General features: G+C 41.9%; 1 protein-coding gene across 1 annotated transcript in view; it reads right to left on the reverse strand.

Moving 5' to 3' along the window:
- Positions 1-20,659, reverse strand: part of MAD1L1 (mitotic arrest deficient 1 like 1) — a 374,437-nt gene that overhangs the window by 92,638 nt on the left and 261,140 nt on the right. The window contains exon 17 of the mRNA XM_061992527.1: positions 3,093-3,283. Coding sequence (XP_061848511.1) covers positions 3,093-3,283 — 191 coding nt within the window. The remainder of the gene's footprint in view (positions 1-3,092; positions 3,284-20,659) is intronic.

Consider the following 20,659-nt stretch of genomic DNA (forward strand, 5'->3'; position numbering starts at 1 on the left):
TTTAATTTCTCTATACTGTTTGTTCATTTGTACAAGTGTCTCCAAATCATCTCCTCTTCAAATTTGACCAGTCTTTCTGTTTACTGAAGGACTTTCTTTGCCTGAAACAATTGTCATTGCCTTTGTAAAGGCCTCAATTCCTTACTCTCATTCAGGATCTAGCCAGAGACAAAGGTAAACATTTAAATGTACACACAGCCAAGCAATGACGTCCTGATCTGCCACCGCTTAATTCTAAGTTGACCAAGCTGATTTTGAGGTTCCTCGGCAATGTTTGTTTGTTTGCTTTAACAGATATGTTTAATAGATAGTTACAAAGCAAGTCAATGCAGTTCTTGGATCTCTCATGGGTGGGCTGGCCTAGACATCCCAGTCAAGCATTACACAGGACACAACGCCTGTGTCACGGCCTAACACGACTCGTGTACCAGTAATGGGAAGAGAACATGAATCTGTCAAGTGCCTCAATAACTATAATGCATTACAGCTCACCAAAACAAATAATCAGAAACAAAACTCCTGGTGAGGAATCTGTAACGTTGCTTTTCACAACATTTAATTAAACGAATAAAATAGAGCAAGCAAGTGTGAGCAAGCTCTGAGGCCTGAGATGCACCTTGCTGCCTAGGCATGCACATACCGAGGGTCTGGAAATCACTGGAACATCCTTCAAGTTGATGAGCTCATCTGTTGCATCGATAGAGATTGCCAATAAATGCTGATATGGTTTCATTGGAATTCAGTGCTCATTTATAGATGCAGTCATTTATATTCCTAGCATGGCGCTGTGATTAACCCTTTCACTGAAGCTGCAATTCCAATTAGTGTGAATTGGCTGGACACATACAGCATGTGGATAATAAGCTCTACTACAGTAACAGCATACCTTGGCCAGGAAAACCAAGCACATCTTTCATCTTCATTTAGCTTTGAAGGGGTTACATTACAGTAGCTCCTGTTGCATTGCTGTTATTGAAGCCTCACTAAAAATTAAATGCCACCAGCAGTGCTACTGAAATATGCTCTAAAGTTTACAGGCAAACTACAGAAGCTTGTAAAGTGCCAGGGGACTTCTCTGGCTTAATTATATAGACCTTGTTCCATAAATTGCTTGAATGGAATAAATACAAATAGCATTCCCTGCTTTGTGACCTCTTTGGGTTAATGAAATGCACACAAACACCCACCGTCTGCTATGGCTCAGAAATTCCACAGCATAAACACACAACCTCGCTGGAAGCTGTCTCAGGATTCAAGCTTTGGTACATACATGAGATCCAACTGCCTGGACTCAGCAAGGAAATAATTTGTTGTTTATATTCTACTGCTGTTCTAAGCTGCAGACAGGAATTGTCTGTGATTTACTGAACAGGGAGAAAGAGTCTGAGATTTTGTTGTTCAGGTTCGAATTAGCAAATCTGCTTCTATCTGAAGAGGTGTGTGAGGTAAGACAGCCTGAAGAATTCCACGCATCAATAAGCAATCCACCCTTGGCTTTGGGAAACGAGAGATCTGCTCTGCCTGGTGACACCCCTGTCCTCTAGACCTACTTGGGAATAAAGACTTGAGTGAAGAAGAGAAAGCAAAGAGAATGTTTAGGGAGAGGAATCTTTACTTTATTATTCACTCTCCTGCATATAAATGATTTCTATTGCCATGACACAAAGGAAGATTTGATCCTCCTGGAGACAGACTACTATGGCCAGTAGGCAATTTTCTCCCATTTTCTTCACTTTCTCCAAGCACGTCATCTCTCCTACAACGCAGAAAGGCTTGCTAGTTGTACTATCTGGCCATGGCATCCAAAAGACATCTCTAGGAGTGTGCTGAAGCTTCATTCACTAAGTATTTAACACTACAGGTGTCAGCACCAACCTCAGGAGGTGTTATTGCTAACAGCATTGCCCCATCTCCACAGAGACCTGTTTCCAGGATTCCAGGACAGTACCTAAAAAACAACAGTTATTCTCCTCCCTGGATACTGAGCTTTCTTTTCCTGCTGCCATTTGTCTTAGTCCAGAACCCTCGTAAGGTCAAGCAACACAACTGGTTGGAAGGTATTTTCCTAGTTGTACTGAGGATCCTACATGTTGTCTTACACATATCCTCACTTGCTTTATTCATTGTGGGTTTCTTTCTTTTTTCTGAGGCTCTAAAATTGCAGAAGAGGAGAATGTTTGTCCTGATATGTAAAGAAACACTACTGCAGTAATCCACATGCGACACGCTGGGTCTGCAGAAACAGAACTTGTCCAGTGCTTGTAGAGTTCCCTCCTGTACTGAACATTTCCAAACTCCTCATCCTTCTCACCCCACGGGATCAGTGGGATTTTACATGCCAGTTGTGTTTGCCACTGAGCGGGAGAAATTTCTCCCACTGAACTGGAAACTTGAGCTGCTAACACTCAAAGCAACATAAAGCTGGAACTTAACATCTCTAAGGTCATACCTCAGCTCTATAATGCATTAGCCCAACCGTGCTGGCTGGAAGGTAAAACAGATGAAAACCAGCACCTATCAAGCCACAACCCAACGTCAGACCACCCAGCTAGACCAATAAAGGTATCAGACTGACAGAAGACAGACTGTTATTGCTACTCATCTGTGCTGTTCACATAAATGACACTTCACACACACAAGGATGAGTTGCTGCTCAAAAGGTATTCCAATTTACATAAAGACAAGATGATGACATGCAGAGAAGCTAGAGGATAGCAAAGTACGGACATATATCTTGTAGTGAAGGAAGGATGAAATCTTGATGGTTACATAAGGTTTTATTGCCATGGAATATATATCTGATAATATAAAAATGTGAAGTGCAAGGCCAGATGCCTTAGGTATTATGCATATATAGTCTCTCCTCTTTACTCCTGACTTTGATACATAAGTGGGAGACCAGATGTCAAACATTTTAAAGTAATTTTTAAAAGAAGAAAGGTTCTTTGCTTCCGTCATAAGGAACACCCTGTCACATAGCAGGGAGACAGTGATTTTCCAGTCTAACCACTGAGAAAGAGCAAATTCGTCCAGGCATGCTGAAAAACCATGAACCCAAAGCGGCAGGTGGAGCAAAGGGTGTGTAGACCTACCTTAAAAAGCAGGCAGTCTCCTTGGTGCTCGGCGTAAATGGAGGAGAGGCGATACTGGTTCTCAGTAGTGATGTCAATCTGGTAGCCCGTCAGTGTGTAGCACACCTTGCGAAACTCCTGGATCTTAGTCTGGAAAACTTCTTTCAGACGCTGGTTCTTTAGTTCTGCACTTTCTACTTGCCTCTTCAGCTCTATGTAGGGGAAAAAAACGGGTACTTTACTTATATGTCATCTGCACAGAGCCCTCGTGCCGAATTTACAGTGCTAGCCAAAGTAAGTGAATTGAAAAGGTTAATTAGATTTTTAAAAAGTGAATTAAGCAGGCAGAATAAAGAAAAGGCAGACAAGTCAGATTCCTCTCCTCCTGGCCTCAGCAGATGAAAAGATAATAAACTGGGGAATATGGAAAACAGACGTGTCTTGGTGGGATGGATTTTTCTTTTTCTCAGACAGCCTTTTAACGGCACACTACAAAATTCAAAGCTACAGCACTCATTTGCCTCCACACACACATACACACAACTTATTTTCTACATGGAGGCCAAGAGAAGGGTTACAGGAAGCATTAAAGTGAAAAAATTGTAAGACATTAACCTCTGTATGGCTGCATCAGAAGAAAGCTGCTTATAAACATGTCCTGGTTCAGAGTTAATTTTCTTTCTAGTAGCTGGTACAGTGCTGGGTTTTGGATTTAGTATGAGAAAAAAATGTTGATAACACACCAATGTTTTAGTTGTTGCTAAGTGGCACTTGTCCTAACTTAAGGATTTTTCTGTTCCCCATGCTCTGCCAGTGAGGAGGTACAAGAAGCTGGGAGGGAGTAGGGCCAGGACAGCTGACTTGAACTAGCCACAGGGCTATTCCATACCACAGAACATCGTTCCCAGTATATAAACTGGGAGGGGCAGATCTGACAGATAGTCTGGGCATTGGTCAGCTGGTGTTGAGCAATGGCATCGTGCATCACTTGTCCTTCTTGGGTTTTATTGCTCTCTCCTTTTGTGATCTTCCTTTTCATTGCTATTTTTATTACTATTTCAATTATTAAACTGTACTTATCTCAACTCACAACTTTTACTTGGTTTTTCTGATTCTCCTCCCCATCCCTCTGCAGTGGCAGGAGAAACAAGCGCATGGCTGTGTGGTGCTCAGTTGCTGTCTGGGGTTAAATCATGACAAAGAGAAACCTCCTCAACATTCTCTTGATTGGACTTTAAGTACTTTGATCTCAAATTGACACACTGCTTAGGAATCCCTCAAGATTCAGGAAGGGCCTTTATTGTAACAAAAACCCTGAGGAGTACCACTGCCTCTTTGCATTTGCTACCTTAACTGGACTAGTCCCTAGAAGAGAGGTCCTGTGAGACTGCCTGCCACTCACCCTGTATTTTATTGCTACAAAGGGAGCTGCCAGTACTGTGAATCCTTCAAGAGGATACACAACAATTACCATGAATCTTTCACCCAAGGTGCCTTCTGAGTAATTAAACCTCGATTTATCCCCCCATTAATTATAAAGATTGGCTTTACTTTAATATGCACTAGAGATGGCTCCTAAGTCAGCCTGTATTATCAACACTGTAGTCCAGGGTTAGAAAAAAACCCACCTGACTCTTTCTAACAGCAAACAAATAGACCTCCTCACTCAGATACCTCTTTGTCATTCTAAGGCTTAAGGCTTTGTCTGTGCGTGATAAGAGACATAATTAGAGCACATGTAGGCCATATGTCTTTATTTTAGCTAGTTCAGGGTTCATCAGTAGGACAGCAGAAGCTTCAGTGCAACTGGAGACTGCTTGAATATGAAAGGAAGGGTTTTGGCTGGGCTTACACAGCTCATGCTAAAGCACTATTGTTTCCAAAGCATGCTGGAAAAAGTTTTGCTCGAGCATTTGCTGAAAAGTGTTTTCATTGTCCACCCAAGTGAGCAGAGTGAAGGAAGGATGTAGGATGGTAACTGTGAGGCCATAGACTTGCCTGGGATTCACTTCTGAGCAGCTGTAAGTGCACCAGGAGAATGCAAGTCTCCTCCTATCTTCTGTGCTGCTTTAGTTAGGACAAAAGGATAATTCAATGTGTTAAGTTAAAGTGCCTTAAATGCCACTGAGGATGCCCCTGCTCAGAAGTACTTTGGCATTAATCCAGTTCAGCTTAATCCCCAGGCAAGGACAGAAACTCTTTAATGGTTAAAGAGAATTACATGTCCCTTTACTTCTGAGTGAGAGAATCCACGCAGGGAGAGTTAATGCTGGCCAACTTCTTACCTTCAGTTAATTTAGCTCCACCTTCCTGAGCAGCTTGTGGAGATGATGTATGAGCAAAGTATTTCCTTCAAGTCTCTCCCCAGCTATATCTTGCTTTATCAAGGGGAATCTTGCTTTATCAAGGGCAACAAGCCAGTCTTGGAGAACACCCCTGGTTTGTTCATTAAAATACTACTATATGAGGAACCCCTCAATTGCTGGTGAATGTGAGGTGAGTAGAGTATCCAAACCCTGCTTACCAGGCCAAAGGGTTATGGCTTACATGCTGCCTCTTCTCAGGAGCTTGAAAAGGCTGTGTCTTTCCTGATCATCCACTTTCCCATTCAACTCATTGCTGTGTGATTAACTCAAGCCTTCCTTGGATTGTTCCAACCTTTTCCCCATCAACTCAGATGGGTCTAGTTTTTGATTAATCAAGTAATCGGCCTCTGAAATCAGGAGGGTTAATTGGCAGCTCTGACCTCAATATTCTCACAGTCTTCAGTCAGCTATGGGGAACTGTTAATGACAAAATCCTACATAAGAAAGTAAAAATTCAGTGTCCACATTGCAGTGGTAAATAACATTTTGCCACTGTCAGAGACAGCACTGCTTTTAATATATCACACATGTCCAATAGTGATATTTTTTTCCTAATAAATGCAACCTAACCTTGAAAAAGTAAATCTGCCTTTTCCCACTGCATCTCGGAGACTGCCTTTCCTGACTTTTATAACCTTGGTGGTGAATGGCACCCTAATTCATGAACTCCTTGAACAGCTTTCATTATTCATGAAGAGTTAGAACCTTCTCCACTATTTTGCTTCTCAGGCTTGGCACTGCTAATGGCCATCACAAACATCCTCCCCGCTGGGTTGCAGCCTTATCACCCACCTAACAGCACTAGGCCTAGTTAGACTACAACCATGTGAGTCTAGAATAGCAACAAAGCAATGGCAACTGCTTTTCTCCACTACCCTCAGGGTGAAAAAGGAAAAACTGACTACAATCAGTCTTTTATGCAAGAAATCCTAAGCTTTTCAATTTAGCTGAAGGACTAGCAAGCCTTCACTCCCGACAGCGTGCCCTCACCTCCTCCCTGCAGTTCCTCCTGGCCCTCTTTCCAGTGCCTGCGGCAGTTTTGGTGTATTACAGCATCAGCCGTCCTGGCTGAAGGATTTCATCTGCATGAAAAAAACTTATCACCTTGTTAGAGATGCCTTGTGTCAGCCACTGGCACAAGGTGCTGAACTCAGTAACTGCTAATGTAGATGCAGCCGAATGCGCCAGCACCAGCCAGGGAAGGAATAAAGCCTTGTCATCCCCTCCGTGGCTCCATTAGCAATTCTCCAACAGTGTTTTTTTAGCTTGGGGACAGGGCAAAAAAAACCCAGGCAGGCATGGGGATATGATAGGAATGCTTAAATATGGAACTGCCCCCAGTGAAAGGTCCATTGAACCCTGACTGTAAAACAGAGATTGCTCTTCCTTTACGCCCAATTAAATTGCAGTCCCCAATAGTTCAGCTCTAGCAACTGCTGATGCCTGCCTCCTGCAGAATTTATCCTGTGGAAACAATTCAGCTAGGGGCTCTTCCCAGATTAACCCAGGACAGCACTCGAGACTCTCACTACTCCCCTGCTTTCTGTTGAGAGCTCTGCCAACACAACCAAGAAGCCACATAGCGAGGAGGATTCAGGGAAAAGTAACTTGATAGCAGGGTAACCTGAGACTTGAGAAATGTAGGATGGGATCCCACTGCTGAATCAAAGCCATTTGAGACAACTTAGAATATTCTTTATATTTTCATCTTTTCCCATCACACCTCTGCAGAAATTTCTTATGGGTTCTGTACCATACCAGCCAGCCCCAGGCCAACATACCAGACACTTAAAAATGTCACAGGATACCTGTTTTTAGGCACTGGGTTCCTACGTAGCTTCTCTGCACTACAGCTCTGTCCGCATAAGGCCCCAGTGCTGCAGATTCCCTGTGCCCAAAGAGCAGCAGAAGCAGCATATGCACTGACTTAGGGACAGTAATTAATCTTTCTAATATTTCCCCCATGCAGTAAAGATGTTAAGCTAAGAGGCAGCTCATTGTTTGTGTCTGAATTCAAAGATGTGACAGTGCTAATTCTTAAGCCTCACCTAATACCCCTAATTCCCGCCAAATTTCTAGCACAGTCAGGAAAAATTAATTTAAAAGTCATCCTTTGCACAGAGTGCAACTCAGCACATTTCAGAGCAATGTTTAAGGCACAGCTATGAAGGCCAGTGAACAGACGGAGAGCCTTTCAGGATGGGTCGCGGTGCATTGACAGAGCAGGTTCCTGATGATGTTACTGTTTCCCCTGTTTTATCTACCACGTACAGAACATTTAATGTCTTGGTCCTTTATGATCTTTCACAACATTTGGAGAACTAGGTTCAATGTTACAAGACAGTGTTTGGAAACTAGAATCCCTGTGTTTAGAGCACCTGTTTGAGTTCTTGAGTTTGACTGTTGCACAAAGCAGGTGAGAGAAGTTGCAGGCGTGCTCTGCAGAAGCCATGGATGAGGAAAGTCACACCATAAACATCCTTCATCCCAGAGAAGGGACACCAAGGCATCCCTCACCAAAGTGTTAATGAAACAAATAAGAGTTGAGAAAATAAGCGTGAGATTTGGCAGGCTATGCCTTGGTCAGGGATAATGACTGTCTGTTTACTCTGTCCAGAAAAGAAAATAAAGGAGGAGAACAGAAAGAACACAAAAATGTAAGAAAGTTGTACTGAGCCATCTCCTGTGTTTTTGAGCCAAGAGTACGTACAAAAAGTTGCCCATTCTGAAGAGTGATGAGAGAAAAAAAGATCCTTGCTAAAAAAAAAATCATGAATGTGTTATCAAATTAATATTGCCAAATGATTAACTTCCCCTTAATGAGGCCGCTTCTTGAAACACCCTGTATTTTCACACACTTATATCAACTTTAATGAATAATTCAAATTATTTTGGATAAATAAATAAAATATGAGTTGGGCTTTTTTGGTCTCGTATTGAAAATGTCACTGCTTTTATTCCATTGCTTTTACACTCCTTACATCTGAAAATTTTCACAGCTGCCTGGAAATACCACAGCTTTGGCTCTTGCTCTGAGTTCAGCTAGGTCAATCGATAGCAATAGCAGTCTCTACACCAAAGAAAACCAAATCCACGCTTAATCTTTTCCCCAGGGAAAAAAAGGAGGAAACAATGTGGCTCTGAGCATGTCAAAAGCAGCATGAAATTATATGTAGCACTAGTCTTTTCCAGGAAAACACAAATTTGTTCTGCCCATCCTCAAAAGACGCCACAAGCCATGTAGCTGCATTAATTCAGTTGAGATCCCTCTCTCTCAGAAAGGCCAGAAGTCCTTTCTAACTCTCCATTAAAGGTTACTTTTCCTTAGTAACATGTCTGGGGGTCACTCACTCCAACACACACAGGATAAAGTATTTACACGTGAACTCCCATCCCTGCTGACCTTGCCAGAATGCCTCAGACAGAAACCACCCAACATTGCTATGGAGGATACTGTATTTTTACCAACCCAGCTCTACAAATAAACTGCTGAGAGATTTTATTTCCAGCCTACAGAAAAGATGACAGCACCATCTTGTTCACAAAAGGTCCACAATGGGAAGGGGCAACGTTATTTTCTCAACTCCAAGAGGCATAGCCATAATTACCCTTATTCTCTCCCACCTACACAAGCTGCATCTCTCCACTTCCATAGCGTTCTGCCCCTTTATACAACATCACCCATCAATCATTCCCACTTGCACCTCCGAACTGTTATTTAATTACACTCTCCTACTGCAGCTCTGTCCTTCCTGCCCGACTCCCTGCAACTCTAATGCCACCCTTCTGCACCTGAAATCCTTCCAGTCATTCCCCTGCTCAAACCCTGAGCTGATATTTTCTCTCCCAGCTTTAGTTTATGAGGAGCAGCATCTGAAGAGAGTTCTGTGATATTCTGTGAAGGACACAATATAAAAATAAATTGTATTGTATTAAATAAAGGCTAATAGAAGAAGAGCTGAGCATTTTACAAGTTTATGACCATTGCTTTTGAGAAATAAAATTCGCTTTGCTGGATTTTATAGGTGTGCTTTATGCCCTGGGAGAGTGAGTCCACGCAACCCAACGGGTGGAGCAGCCCCACGCCACCCTCACTCGACCTTACAGCCTGGCAGGCTCAAACTGCTCTCTGCAAAACTTGCAATTTGTGGCATTACAACCATGAATTATAACTTTTCTTGAAGGTAAAAACATTTTTATATTCAACAGACTGCACTGGCTGTTCAATTTTAAACCTAAGTGGTATTTATTTGATCAGTCAACATTGGTTTATTTTTAAATCGTGTATGTACCATATGGTTCAGTGCACATCCCAGCCCCCTCCTCCAGCCACCAGCTTGCCCTTCCAAGCTCAGGGAAGAGTTTTCAAAGGCAGCACATGGCAAGCTCTCCACCACCATGGCCAGACACAGCCGTTGCACTGACCAAGAACTCTCCACTAAGAAAATTTCCCATTACATGTTTCTTCACTGAAGACAGTTGTCTGAAACCTCTGTTTCAGGTAACCCAGGTACCTTTGCACAGGTACCCTACTTCATGGAAAGAAGTCCATCATTAATATTATCCTCAAATAACCCGCACAGAGAGTGGCAGCTGACACCAGAAGGCTAGGGTGAAAGACACAGAGTGTTGAGGACAGAGAAAGGAAGCTATAGAAGAGGATGAACCTCCTCTTGTATTATCTGTGCACACGTATAATCTGGATTAGGATTAAGTAAAGGGTTCTTTGCTTTTCTGATAGCACTGAGATTACAACACAAGGTTTCAAAACTCACAAGCACACTTGAAGTTGACCTATGTATAGGATTCAGCCCTGGCAGATGAAATCTCATGAGGTGAAAGGCTCCCTCAGGAGACCCTGGCCTGAGCACTCCTTGGAGCTTTCTCTGCCCTTCTTCATCTTATTGGCAAACTGTTTCAGAGCAAGGTAAGGCAGGAAACAAGTGGGTTTTTGGAATCCAACCCTGCAGTGTGCCCATGCTGTTCTCAGTGAAGGCAGTGCAGTGTTGTGTAAAAAGACCCTCGATAGCTTTAAAATCACTGGCTTAAATGATGTGAACAGTCTGTTTGCAGCAGTACAGAACTCAGTGGAGATGGCAACACTCACCCCAGATGCAGGACAAATTAACCTCAGGAGAACTATTTATTGCCCAAGATGGACTTCTCCAATTAGTATGATATGGCACAACCTGTTCGGAAGGTAGGATTGTCACATTGGTCATAAACTGTGAACCAATCAGGAAGACATCTTCCTCCACCTCACAAATGATGATTAAAGTCTCCTAGCCACATTTCCCTTCCATATGGCAATTATAGACCATCAGCACTTCCCAGAACAAAGCGATTGCAGACAGAGCTGGAGCTAGTCATTATCTTGAGATGCAAAAAATAGACTCACCTTAAAAATACAAATACGTCGTGTCACTTAACTTTACAGGAGACTAGTTATCTTCTGCTTCTAGAAACAGCCAGAAAATATCAGGCATAAGTCTTCCAGTCTACCTGTTTTCCAGATAATCTATTGAAGACTTAAAAAAAAAAAGCCACTGGGACTTTTCACAGGCTGTAGTTCAGGGGAGTCTGGTACCAAGGACAGGGACATAATTTGTCTCACTTGTCAGAGGAAGGAGAATCACTACTCCACTAAGCTGTTTTCACAAAAAAGAATGGTTTCAAAACCACTCAGATGTCTAATGCAAGAATTAATCCAAGGGACTATATAATTAACACATATAATATGCATTGTTAATTACATGGGGTGGTCTGCAGAAGCATCTAATAGATGAATTTATTCCCTGTCTGATCACCTCCCCTGCACGCTGCCCATTATTTTGTTTCCACCGGCACATCACTACTATTACTACTACCCCAGAGCACTGGATGATATTTAAACCTCTGAAAGTGCATCCAACATCTGCTATTAAAACAAACACGGAAAAACTGTTCCAGAAATGTTTGTTTGTTCCCTCTCAAAGTAAAGGTTTTTTGCAAGAGTTATGGTCATTCACTATGCAGAGTGGACATTATTCAATCATGCATTAGAGAGTACTTTGCAGGTTTATTATCTAATGATGTTCACTGAGGCTACGAAGAGGAGCTTTTCACTACTGGCAAGGGGTGATTTCAAGCCTTCCCAGGAGCAAAGCGACTACTCCAGGAACTTTCTATGCTCAAATTTTGATGCTGAGATTCACGGAAATGCTATTTTGACTTGGTGATAGTGTCCAAGATTATGTTACTTACAGTACCTTGTCTCCTTGCCTTCCTGCACTGTGAAGTCTGTGCTCACAACAGAAAGTTATCGTAGCTCTGCAGGCGCATGGAGTTAAATATAGAATTAATAAACACTTTAAAAGATTCCTCCCATTTCTAAAGTAGCTTACTGAATAACTATGTAGTGTAAGGCAGGAGTCTGAGACGAGACAAGGCACCATACAGGCATCCTTTAGTTCTTATTTGGGATGCACAGACCAAACTCTAAACCCTGCAGATTCCCTATTTGGAGCATGACTATAAACATGCACTTCCTACCCATGAATGGCTTTCTCTTCTTGCCAGACATCATAATGCCATTGCTGTCCCCAGAGGTCACTTTTTTTGGAGACAAAGCCTGGTGCCCCCATCCCCCTGGGAAAAGGCAGCTTTGCTGAAAGGTCAGCGTGCCATTTGGTTTGTGTGCATGGCCGGCGCTAATGGAAGCGCTTCCGCTGTGCGCAGCACGCAGGCAGGGCGGCGAGGAAAATCCGCAGCCTTTCAGCCAGCCAGCGGGGATGGAAACACAATTGCACTGCAACAGATAAAGGCAAATCTCTGCAGCACGCCATCTTAGTTCGATTTTTAATGGGAGAAGATTGTGGAGTTTGTTTTAAGGCTTTGGTTCCAAGGGAAACTAAGCTCTAAAAAGCCTCCACTCGCTCCTTCTATTCAATCCCTCATTTTTCCCTGTTTATCCTCTTAATAGTGTTTTGAAGTGTTGGCACTGCAAATGTATTGCTCTTAGACTGAAAGCACTCTGGATGCCAACTAGTCAAACCTTCCCCAGACTCTTCTCTTTGCTCTTTGTGCTCCTGCAGCAAGCCCGAAAGGCACTTATTCTGCTCAAAAATCACACCAGACATTTCCTCTGTGAACTCTTCCAAGTGCCCTGGACCTCTTCTTAAAAGATAGCAGGTTCTGCCCTATTTTTATTGGCATATTTTTCACATTCCACTTAATTTCCTGGTGTCCACTTTATGAAAACAGTCCTTTAAAGATGATCATGCTGAAGCTGAATGAAACGCTGGTTCAGCACGGAGCAGAACAGCAAGAGGGGAAAAGGGGCTTTCAAATAACAAAACTGCAGGAATGTGACAGACGTAAAGACAAGCAATCTTTTTTTCCCTGGAGCATGAAAGATGTTTGGAAACAGAGCCATCTCCTGGATAACCAAGCTTTCAATCACATTATTCCAGCCTTTGAAGCTCATATTTCCACTGCTGAGGTCTGAAGTGTTATTATGGATAGGGAAGGTTATCTCCCCTAACCTTGTACTAATGCTCTTGAGCAAGAGGAAGAGGCTTGAAGTCTCCAAGCAATACTCACAAACCGTCCCAAGACTAGAAGACTACCAAAATCATCTCTGGGCAGTGAGATGAGAAACATAACATACATCTCAGTCCAAGCACTGAGTCTCCTCTCCTGATTCTGAATTATTCATCACGTGCTAACTTCCAAGCCAGTTCAGTTTTAAATTTTTAAATATTTAATAATTGAGTATTAAATATTCATGTAATTTTATTAGAAATTTTGGAAGATGGGCACTAAGGCTCTAATTGTCAAGTTCATCATTAGGACTGACTGCCTACTCAGAGAGGCTTTCTAGCTTCCTAGAGAGAGAGAGAAGGAAGGAGAAAAGACAAGTATTTATGGATCTCTCTGGCTCTAAATCACAAGACAACAGAGGTACCTGTACCATTTCTTGTTTGTTTTTTGTTGTTTTTTTTTTTTTAAATGGGGACATGCTAGAAAGCCCTCAGCTGCAGTTTAAAGAGTCCTTAACAGCTTAACTTCAGTGTCATAAGGAAAGATGTCCATCTCCAACATCTGTAGTGTACCTGACTGGTAAAAGGACAGTTGAGAGACCAGCTGTGTTTCAGGACAGATGCAGAGAAAGTTCAGCTCCATACATACCTAGAAGACAGATTCTTCCCTGCTTCTGGTGCCTACTCAGAGGAGACAGCAGGATTTATAGTTCACTCTGAATTGGTCTGATAACTTGGATTCATGAAATATCCACAACTGTTTCTCTCCATGTAGCTCCTGCAGACCACATTTCCTTCTTTTCTAACCTCTTCTTTTTAGCAGATGACATCTCTCTAACCCTGCTCCATGCCGAGAGCAAGACCATGTTCCTGTCTCTCTGTATCATGAGTGCATGTTCCCTACTGTGATGGAAATTGTACAGTTTACACAAAAGATGACACATAAGCCCTGAAATTACATGCAAATGAACAGACACGTTCCTCACTTCTTACCATTACAACTCTGACTTTCCAACAACTGCATGGGGTAATTTCCGCACCAGCTTTCAAACAAAGGGCATTTCTGTGTTATTAACATCTCACTGTGGCAAGCATTTTGTCACCTTTCACAAAAATGATCTGAAAAGACACCAGCAATTACTCCTAAGGAGATTATTGAGTGGCCATGTCCCGACACAGCAGCTGGAAGCTAAAGTGACACAATATTCATTGAGAAAACTCCTTTTTCAAATCAAGAGAACATGGAACAGATTAAAAAATGAACTAAACACAGAACTAGATGAAGAGTCAAGCTTGTTCCCTTCAGTTTTGCTCATCTCTGTACCAATAGTAAAAGCATATCTTCAGAAGAGAACTAAAAGCTCCTGATTTTAGAGCTTTTGGAGACTTATTCTTGATATGTTACAAATGAAAGACCCTGAGGAAGAACAAGACTCAAGGACCTCTTCCAGCTGCAAAAATCCATCTGATTCCTAAGTCTTGTATGTTTAGTTCTACCAACACAGTTTAAGCATCTGTAAGACAGACAAGTGTTGTCTTCTTGAGATTGCTGTATAATTCCTGGTTATATCTTGTAATGACCCAAACCCCAACATTTACTAATGTTCACAAGTGAGGCAGAGCAAAGAGCAGAAGCCCTATCAAATTTAAGAGTAAGCAATTACTCATAGTTCTTGGAAAGAAATGAGTAAGTAGGGTCCATGTCTGTAAAAGAAGGACCAAGCGATTCAGTCACCCAAATGTCCTCAGCAGTGGGAAAAATAGTGTTGGAGAAGGTGATGTTATACTGGTTGTCCTTTGAGGACAGGTCATTTGTAGTTACATGGCAAAGTTATTCTAAAAACAACCCCAACCCTCCGACCTAACAGTCTGCACTTGGAGATAAAAGTAGAAGTTTCTTACAAAGTAAAATACTTCTGCTTAGTGCTGAACCAGCTCGTTACCTATGTGAAAAATGCTTTTCATTACTTTGATGAAAGCTCTTTTAAATACCAACACCCAGGTTGAGTGATCTCCTCTTTGGAGCCAGAGAAGCATAAGAAAACCTGGGCAAGTTTCCTGTTTGCGATGATGGGGAAGAAAGAACTATTGCTCCACTTCTCAAGTGCACGTTGTCAACAACTCTAAGCTCAGACTTTTCATACAACCTATAAACATATTAAAAAAATTATGAGCTCTGCCTATTTCAAGTCCAAGAAACGTCTGTACAGCACCTCATCGTCCAAAGTGGAGCACTTCAGTGTGCTTGTTTCTTCACCAACATTTTTTTAAAGTTCCTCTACATTTTCTAGGAGATCAAGTCCAGAGTCAGACACGAGACTTTCCACAATCATAGGACAAGAAAGCCAATATGCACAATACAACCTGGGGACATAATAGATCCATGAAGGGGCAAGAACACACAGTGATTTTCCAAAGTGAATTTAAAGGGTAATTCATAATATTATTTTTTTTTTTTAAAGAGAGCAGGAATGAGATTTTCAACCATAAGAGAGAGAGTGCAGGAAATATTTCAGGACTGAGTGAAGTCCTCTAAAATCTAAACCCAAAAATGAAACAGTGGGATTTGGAAGAACAAGAAGACAATGAGACAAACACAGCCAGCCCACAACCACACAGAAGGCTTCTACAGACCTATCTGCTGAGGAAAACACCTTCTGTGGATTCTTAGAGCTCTGCTCAAATGCAGAACAAGGGCAGTTTGAATAAAGGATCTAGCAAACCCATTAAGGAGATTAAAATTAGTAGCACTTTTAATTTTTATCAGCTGAGGGCCTTTGGTGGAGGAACAAACAGGAGCGGTGACTGATTTCACAGCTGCATGATCAAATTAAGCAAGGTGAGCAGGACCCCCTGGGAAGATCTCAAATCACAAAATAATACTTGTTGATAGATCTAATAAGACAAAAGTCTTTTCTCTTTTTTTTTTTTCAAAGAAGAGATATTTTAATAGCCTATAAGCCTTTTTTTTGAAGCAGTAGTAAAAAGTCAAGACCTAAATGAGAGACTTCTGCTACTGTGCAGAAGGCTCATTATGGCTTTCTTTGAAGGGAGGCCACTGAAGGAGTCTAGTAAGAGGACTCAATAGCTTGAGAGTTTAAACTGGAGCTTTTGGTGTAGTTTTGACTGCAAATAATAATAATTTTTAAATGCTCTGACAGAGGGGGTTTGGGTGGAAAGAAAGAGTGAGGGAGGAAGTAAAAACATATTCTTAATGAAAATTCCATTTAGCATTTTTTTTTAATGTACTTAAAAATTCCACTGAGGTCACCATTCTGGAGAGATGACAAACTCCTGGGATAAAGGCTGGAAAATCCTGGTAGTTGTGTCACATTTAGCAAGTCAAAGATATGTTTGTATAAGGCTGTAGAGGGCTAAATCCATTTTACATGCTGTATGTATTATTAATTTCTGACAGTGGGCTTAGAAAAACCTAATTCGCTGGAATACGAGCTCCCTTTGAGCGGAGGGAAGCCTTTTCAAAACTCATCTTTTATTGACTGAGTCATTTTTGAGTCAATCTGTCTGCTTTCGGCAAGACAAGAGTTTTAAATCTTCTCTCTTTTTTTCCTCCTTTTTGAGTCGTGGCAAGTCTATTAAAACCTGCTAATGTATGCAGCAAGGCCTCTGATTTGAAATGTAATGAATTCTTCAGATAGTGGCAGATTAGGGGGAGAAGATGATAGAAACAGCCAGGGATGCCAAAAAAAGAACTCTCCAGAAAAAGAGGAGGAGAAGGGTGAGAAGGAACAAGAAAGATTAACCCTTTTTATCCAGAAGGAGAAAATCTTTAAGCTCCATTAATAGAATCGGTTAAGAAAGTGGAACTGGAAGAGGCAGAGCATCTTCAGGCTTGCCTGGGGCTGAATGAGACAAAGAATAAATGAATCTTTCCTCCTAAAGTCTCTTGTAAGATTAGGCAATTCCCTATGTGAAAAATGAATAAGTTATAGAAAATTAGCTCCATCCATATAAATAAGCCTTCATTTTCCAAACTCGTCACTCAGAGCTTCCCAGGCGAATGCCCTGAAACATTTTCACTGTTGTGTAACAGATGGTTTCCTCCTCCCCCCATCCCTGGTTTGGTTCCAACCGCAGTATCTTTCAGGTGATCTTGTTTTAGCACAAAAATGAGCATTTGGGGTGTAAATCATCAATCCGGCTAGTGAAAGGATGGTTGGCAGTTTTATTGTATCTGGCATCTCTGAAGCTCCGGACAAACATTACAGAGTTACACAAATGAGGAATTAGCACTGTCTCCATTTTACAGATAGAGAAGCTAAGGAAAGTCAAGGAGCCTACTTAATTCAACAGCACTGATCTGGTGACAGCCTGGGCTGAGAACACAGAATCTGCTGAATCACAGTACAGATCTGGGATATCTTCCCCTTTAATGGGAAAATGTATAGCTCAGCCTTGAATTTGATGGCTTTTAAAAGCACAATTAGCTCTATGATAAAGTTCTAATGAAATAAAACCTTAGAGAAAACAGTCTGATGGAGCACAGGTTACCCACTGGATTATAATTAAAATTAAGCTCAGCAGAACCGATGCAGGTGAGTAAATACAGGAGACTGAGAAGCTGGTTCTGTCAACCTAATGCCCCTTCACTAATGACAAGCACTGAAACGTTTTATCAATCGAGAAATCCCAAATAACAGAGGCAAAATCCTTTCATTTAACATGCAGCAGAGATATCTAAGTCCATGCATGTCTTGAAGGAAGGACTGTCTTTCCTTACAGATGCAAGGCATTCAATCCTCTTTCACACAAGGCAAAACACAAAAGGAAAAAAAAAGTTTAAAAAAGTGCAAAGTTTGCTCAAAAGCTGCTGGAGGAAAGTAAGCATGAGCTGGAAAAAAACAGGAGCTGGAAATCTTCGCAGTGGGATACAGGACATAGGTAAAAATGTTATCCTGGAGGCCAGCAAGCTATAGGAGTTAGCCTTGTTTTTCAGATTGCTTCCAGGCATGCTCTGCCCTTGCTGGCAAAACCTCTTTTCTCCACGCTGGAGAATAACAATGGCTGTACATTTGTGCCCACTACCTCCCCACTAGGAAACTGCCTTTTCCTACCTGTGTCTTTGCTTCACAACCCTGACACGAGAGCTGCAGAATTCACAGATGGGAACTTTTACATCTCCACATATTAGTGCTTCTGGAAAGAAGAAGTTAGGCTTGCTTTCATGTATGTAGACACAATCCAGACTTTTAGCTTGGTCCCAGCCCTTGAATTCAGTAGCTGGCACTCACTCTCTGAATCAGCAATGAACTAAAGGTTATAGCAGGGAGCACACTATGCTGTGGATATACAGTTTTTCAGAGAAGATAAGAAACTTAGATCTTGGCTGTTACAGAAGAGGCAAAGTGTTTTCCTGGTAGATAGTTTTTCTTTGGGGATGAGGGCATGAAGCAGGACTGTGGTACCAGCCCTCATAGCCTGTACAAATGGCATTCAGGTAACTCAGGTAACTGCATTCTGCTCCCGCACTTTCAAGTTAAAAAGACACTACTCACTTTCTGCCAGAAAGAAGGTTCCTGTGTGGCACTAAGCAGTTACTATATTTCACACTAGCTGTGGATGCATTTTAGCGATGGATGAAGCAATCCCTGTGCATATTTCCTATTGCTGTGAAGTTTACAGAGCACTTTGGGAATCCCGAGAGGCTGACACACTTACTGCAGCAAGTCCTGCCAGCACCAACTGCTGTGGCAGGCTCAAAGAATAGCCTATCCCAGAACATCATTACTTTTCTTTTTCAACTGCAGTCTGCATTCCCCCTTACACAGCTTTCCTTCTCTTCTGCCCTGTTTATTTGGAAGGTCTTCTTGCTTTTTTGACATTGCTTGAACTCTTCCATCTCTCTAACTCCTGAGAGCTATGAACCAAACACTGCCTTAGTGCAGGACCTAGCCTGTTTGATGTAAGATCAGTTGAGAAACCAAGGTCCACGGTGCTTATTAGTCACCAAAGAGAATATTTTGGTATAGAAAAAGAGCATAGCATATCGGTAACTTTGACTTTTGATCTCCAAGGATCCATACGCAAGGAGCAAGTGCACAGAGAAATCTCCTCTGTCAGTCTTCCACAAGAAGGATTAAGTTTTAGGTTCAGAAAAAGATTTCACTCTTTTCCGCTGTGAATTTCTCCCACTGGCGCCAATGACACCAAGCGCCACAGAGACCGTGATGCTGGCATGAATGGCATTGCTGGACAGGTCAGCCAGAGCTTTAGGAAAAATATATGTTGAGGGAAAATTGAGGAAATGGGAAAATGGTCCACACAAAAGGGCTGTGTGCATTCGATGTGCAAGCAACGAAAAAGAGATTAACCCAACTAGGCTAAACCAATGAATTAGCTCTGTGCTCAAAATAAAAGTTATCTTTAAAGGCTGTGCTACTCAGTAACTCACTTTACATCTGAGAAAATCTGCAAAAATCCTCTCGCATTATCCCTAGTCTTACAGATTTTTTTCTTTTCATCTGAGGCTCAGAGTGGGGATTACACATTAAGGTGCAGTGGCCAAATCACATTCAATCTATTCTCTGTTAAAACAACAAAAAGCTTTCGTCTTTCCTGTCCTCTTCCATCTAATTCCCTTCCCATGTCCACACACAAAGCATTTACCTCCAACTTTCAATAGGTGTACAAGTCCTGAATACTAAGAGGACATACAGGATGACATCTAAACAATAATACTTCTCTATTTTACAGGCTGCATCCTACTTCTTCAGCACCAAAGAACAAGAGTTCACTTAAAACCTTCATCTGCTTCTAAACCCAGTAGAGATACAGTCAGCAATGAGCAGTCAGCACTGACCAACTCGGATCTTTTGTGAACGGATGGGGACGTTGCTGTAGCTGTGACAGCAGTATGGGTTGGTAGCAGAGTATCTGGGCTCAGTCACACCACAGTGCTGAAGTAGCTGCAGCAGTTCACATCTGTCCACTTTGATGCTTGACCCATCAGCAGCACAAGCAAATGCGCTAAATGAGGGATTGAGCACCCAAAGGAGACACCTCAGAGCTGTGCCAGATTTGTTTCTTCCCTGGTGCCTGGCACCCTGGAGGGACTGTAACCAAATGGAGTTAAACAAGGGAGATAATAAGTACAGCTGGGGTGAGGTAATAAAAGCAAAAGAAGACTAAAGAAACACCTTCACAGGCAGGTAAAGCACAAAAAGCAACTAAAATGCTTTTAGCATGCTGAATTTATGCAGAAACATGTTTGCTTTTTTCACAGCCATAGAAGTCAGAGACAGTAAACATCTGCTAGTTCACACAGTCTCTCTCCCACAATGTTTTGATTTAGGTATTTTCCTGTAATGTTTGCAACTTAAACACATCACAATTGTGCCAAGGCTTCTGAAACAGTAAAGGCATTGGAGCTATTAGAAAAATGAAAACTTAATAAACCCAAAGTTATTAAAACATACTTGGAAGAACCTTGGCATTACTCTGGAGCATTCCAAGGCAGAAGAGCTGAAATTACCTTGAAAGCATCTTTCCAGCAAAACTAAAACTACCTTCCCTTCAGTGTGAGACCTATTGATCCTTTGAACATTGTAATCTTCCTTCTAGGCAGCCATGTGTCAGTTATAACATTCAAATATTTCAGATGATAGGCTTTATCAACAGTTGCTTCCAAAAGTTAGTGAGCCACAAGCAAGGCATAGTTGTTGTACTCTCAGGGCTAATTATT

This window comes from Colius striatus, chromosome 3 (genome assembly GCF_028858725.1).
Source record: "Colius striatus isolate bColStr4 chromosome 3, bColStr4.1.hap1, whole genome shotgun sequence".
NCBI classification, from domain to species: domain Eukaryota; kingdom Metazoa; phylum Chordata; class Aves; order Coliiformes; family Coliidae; genus Colius; species Colius striatus.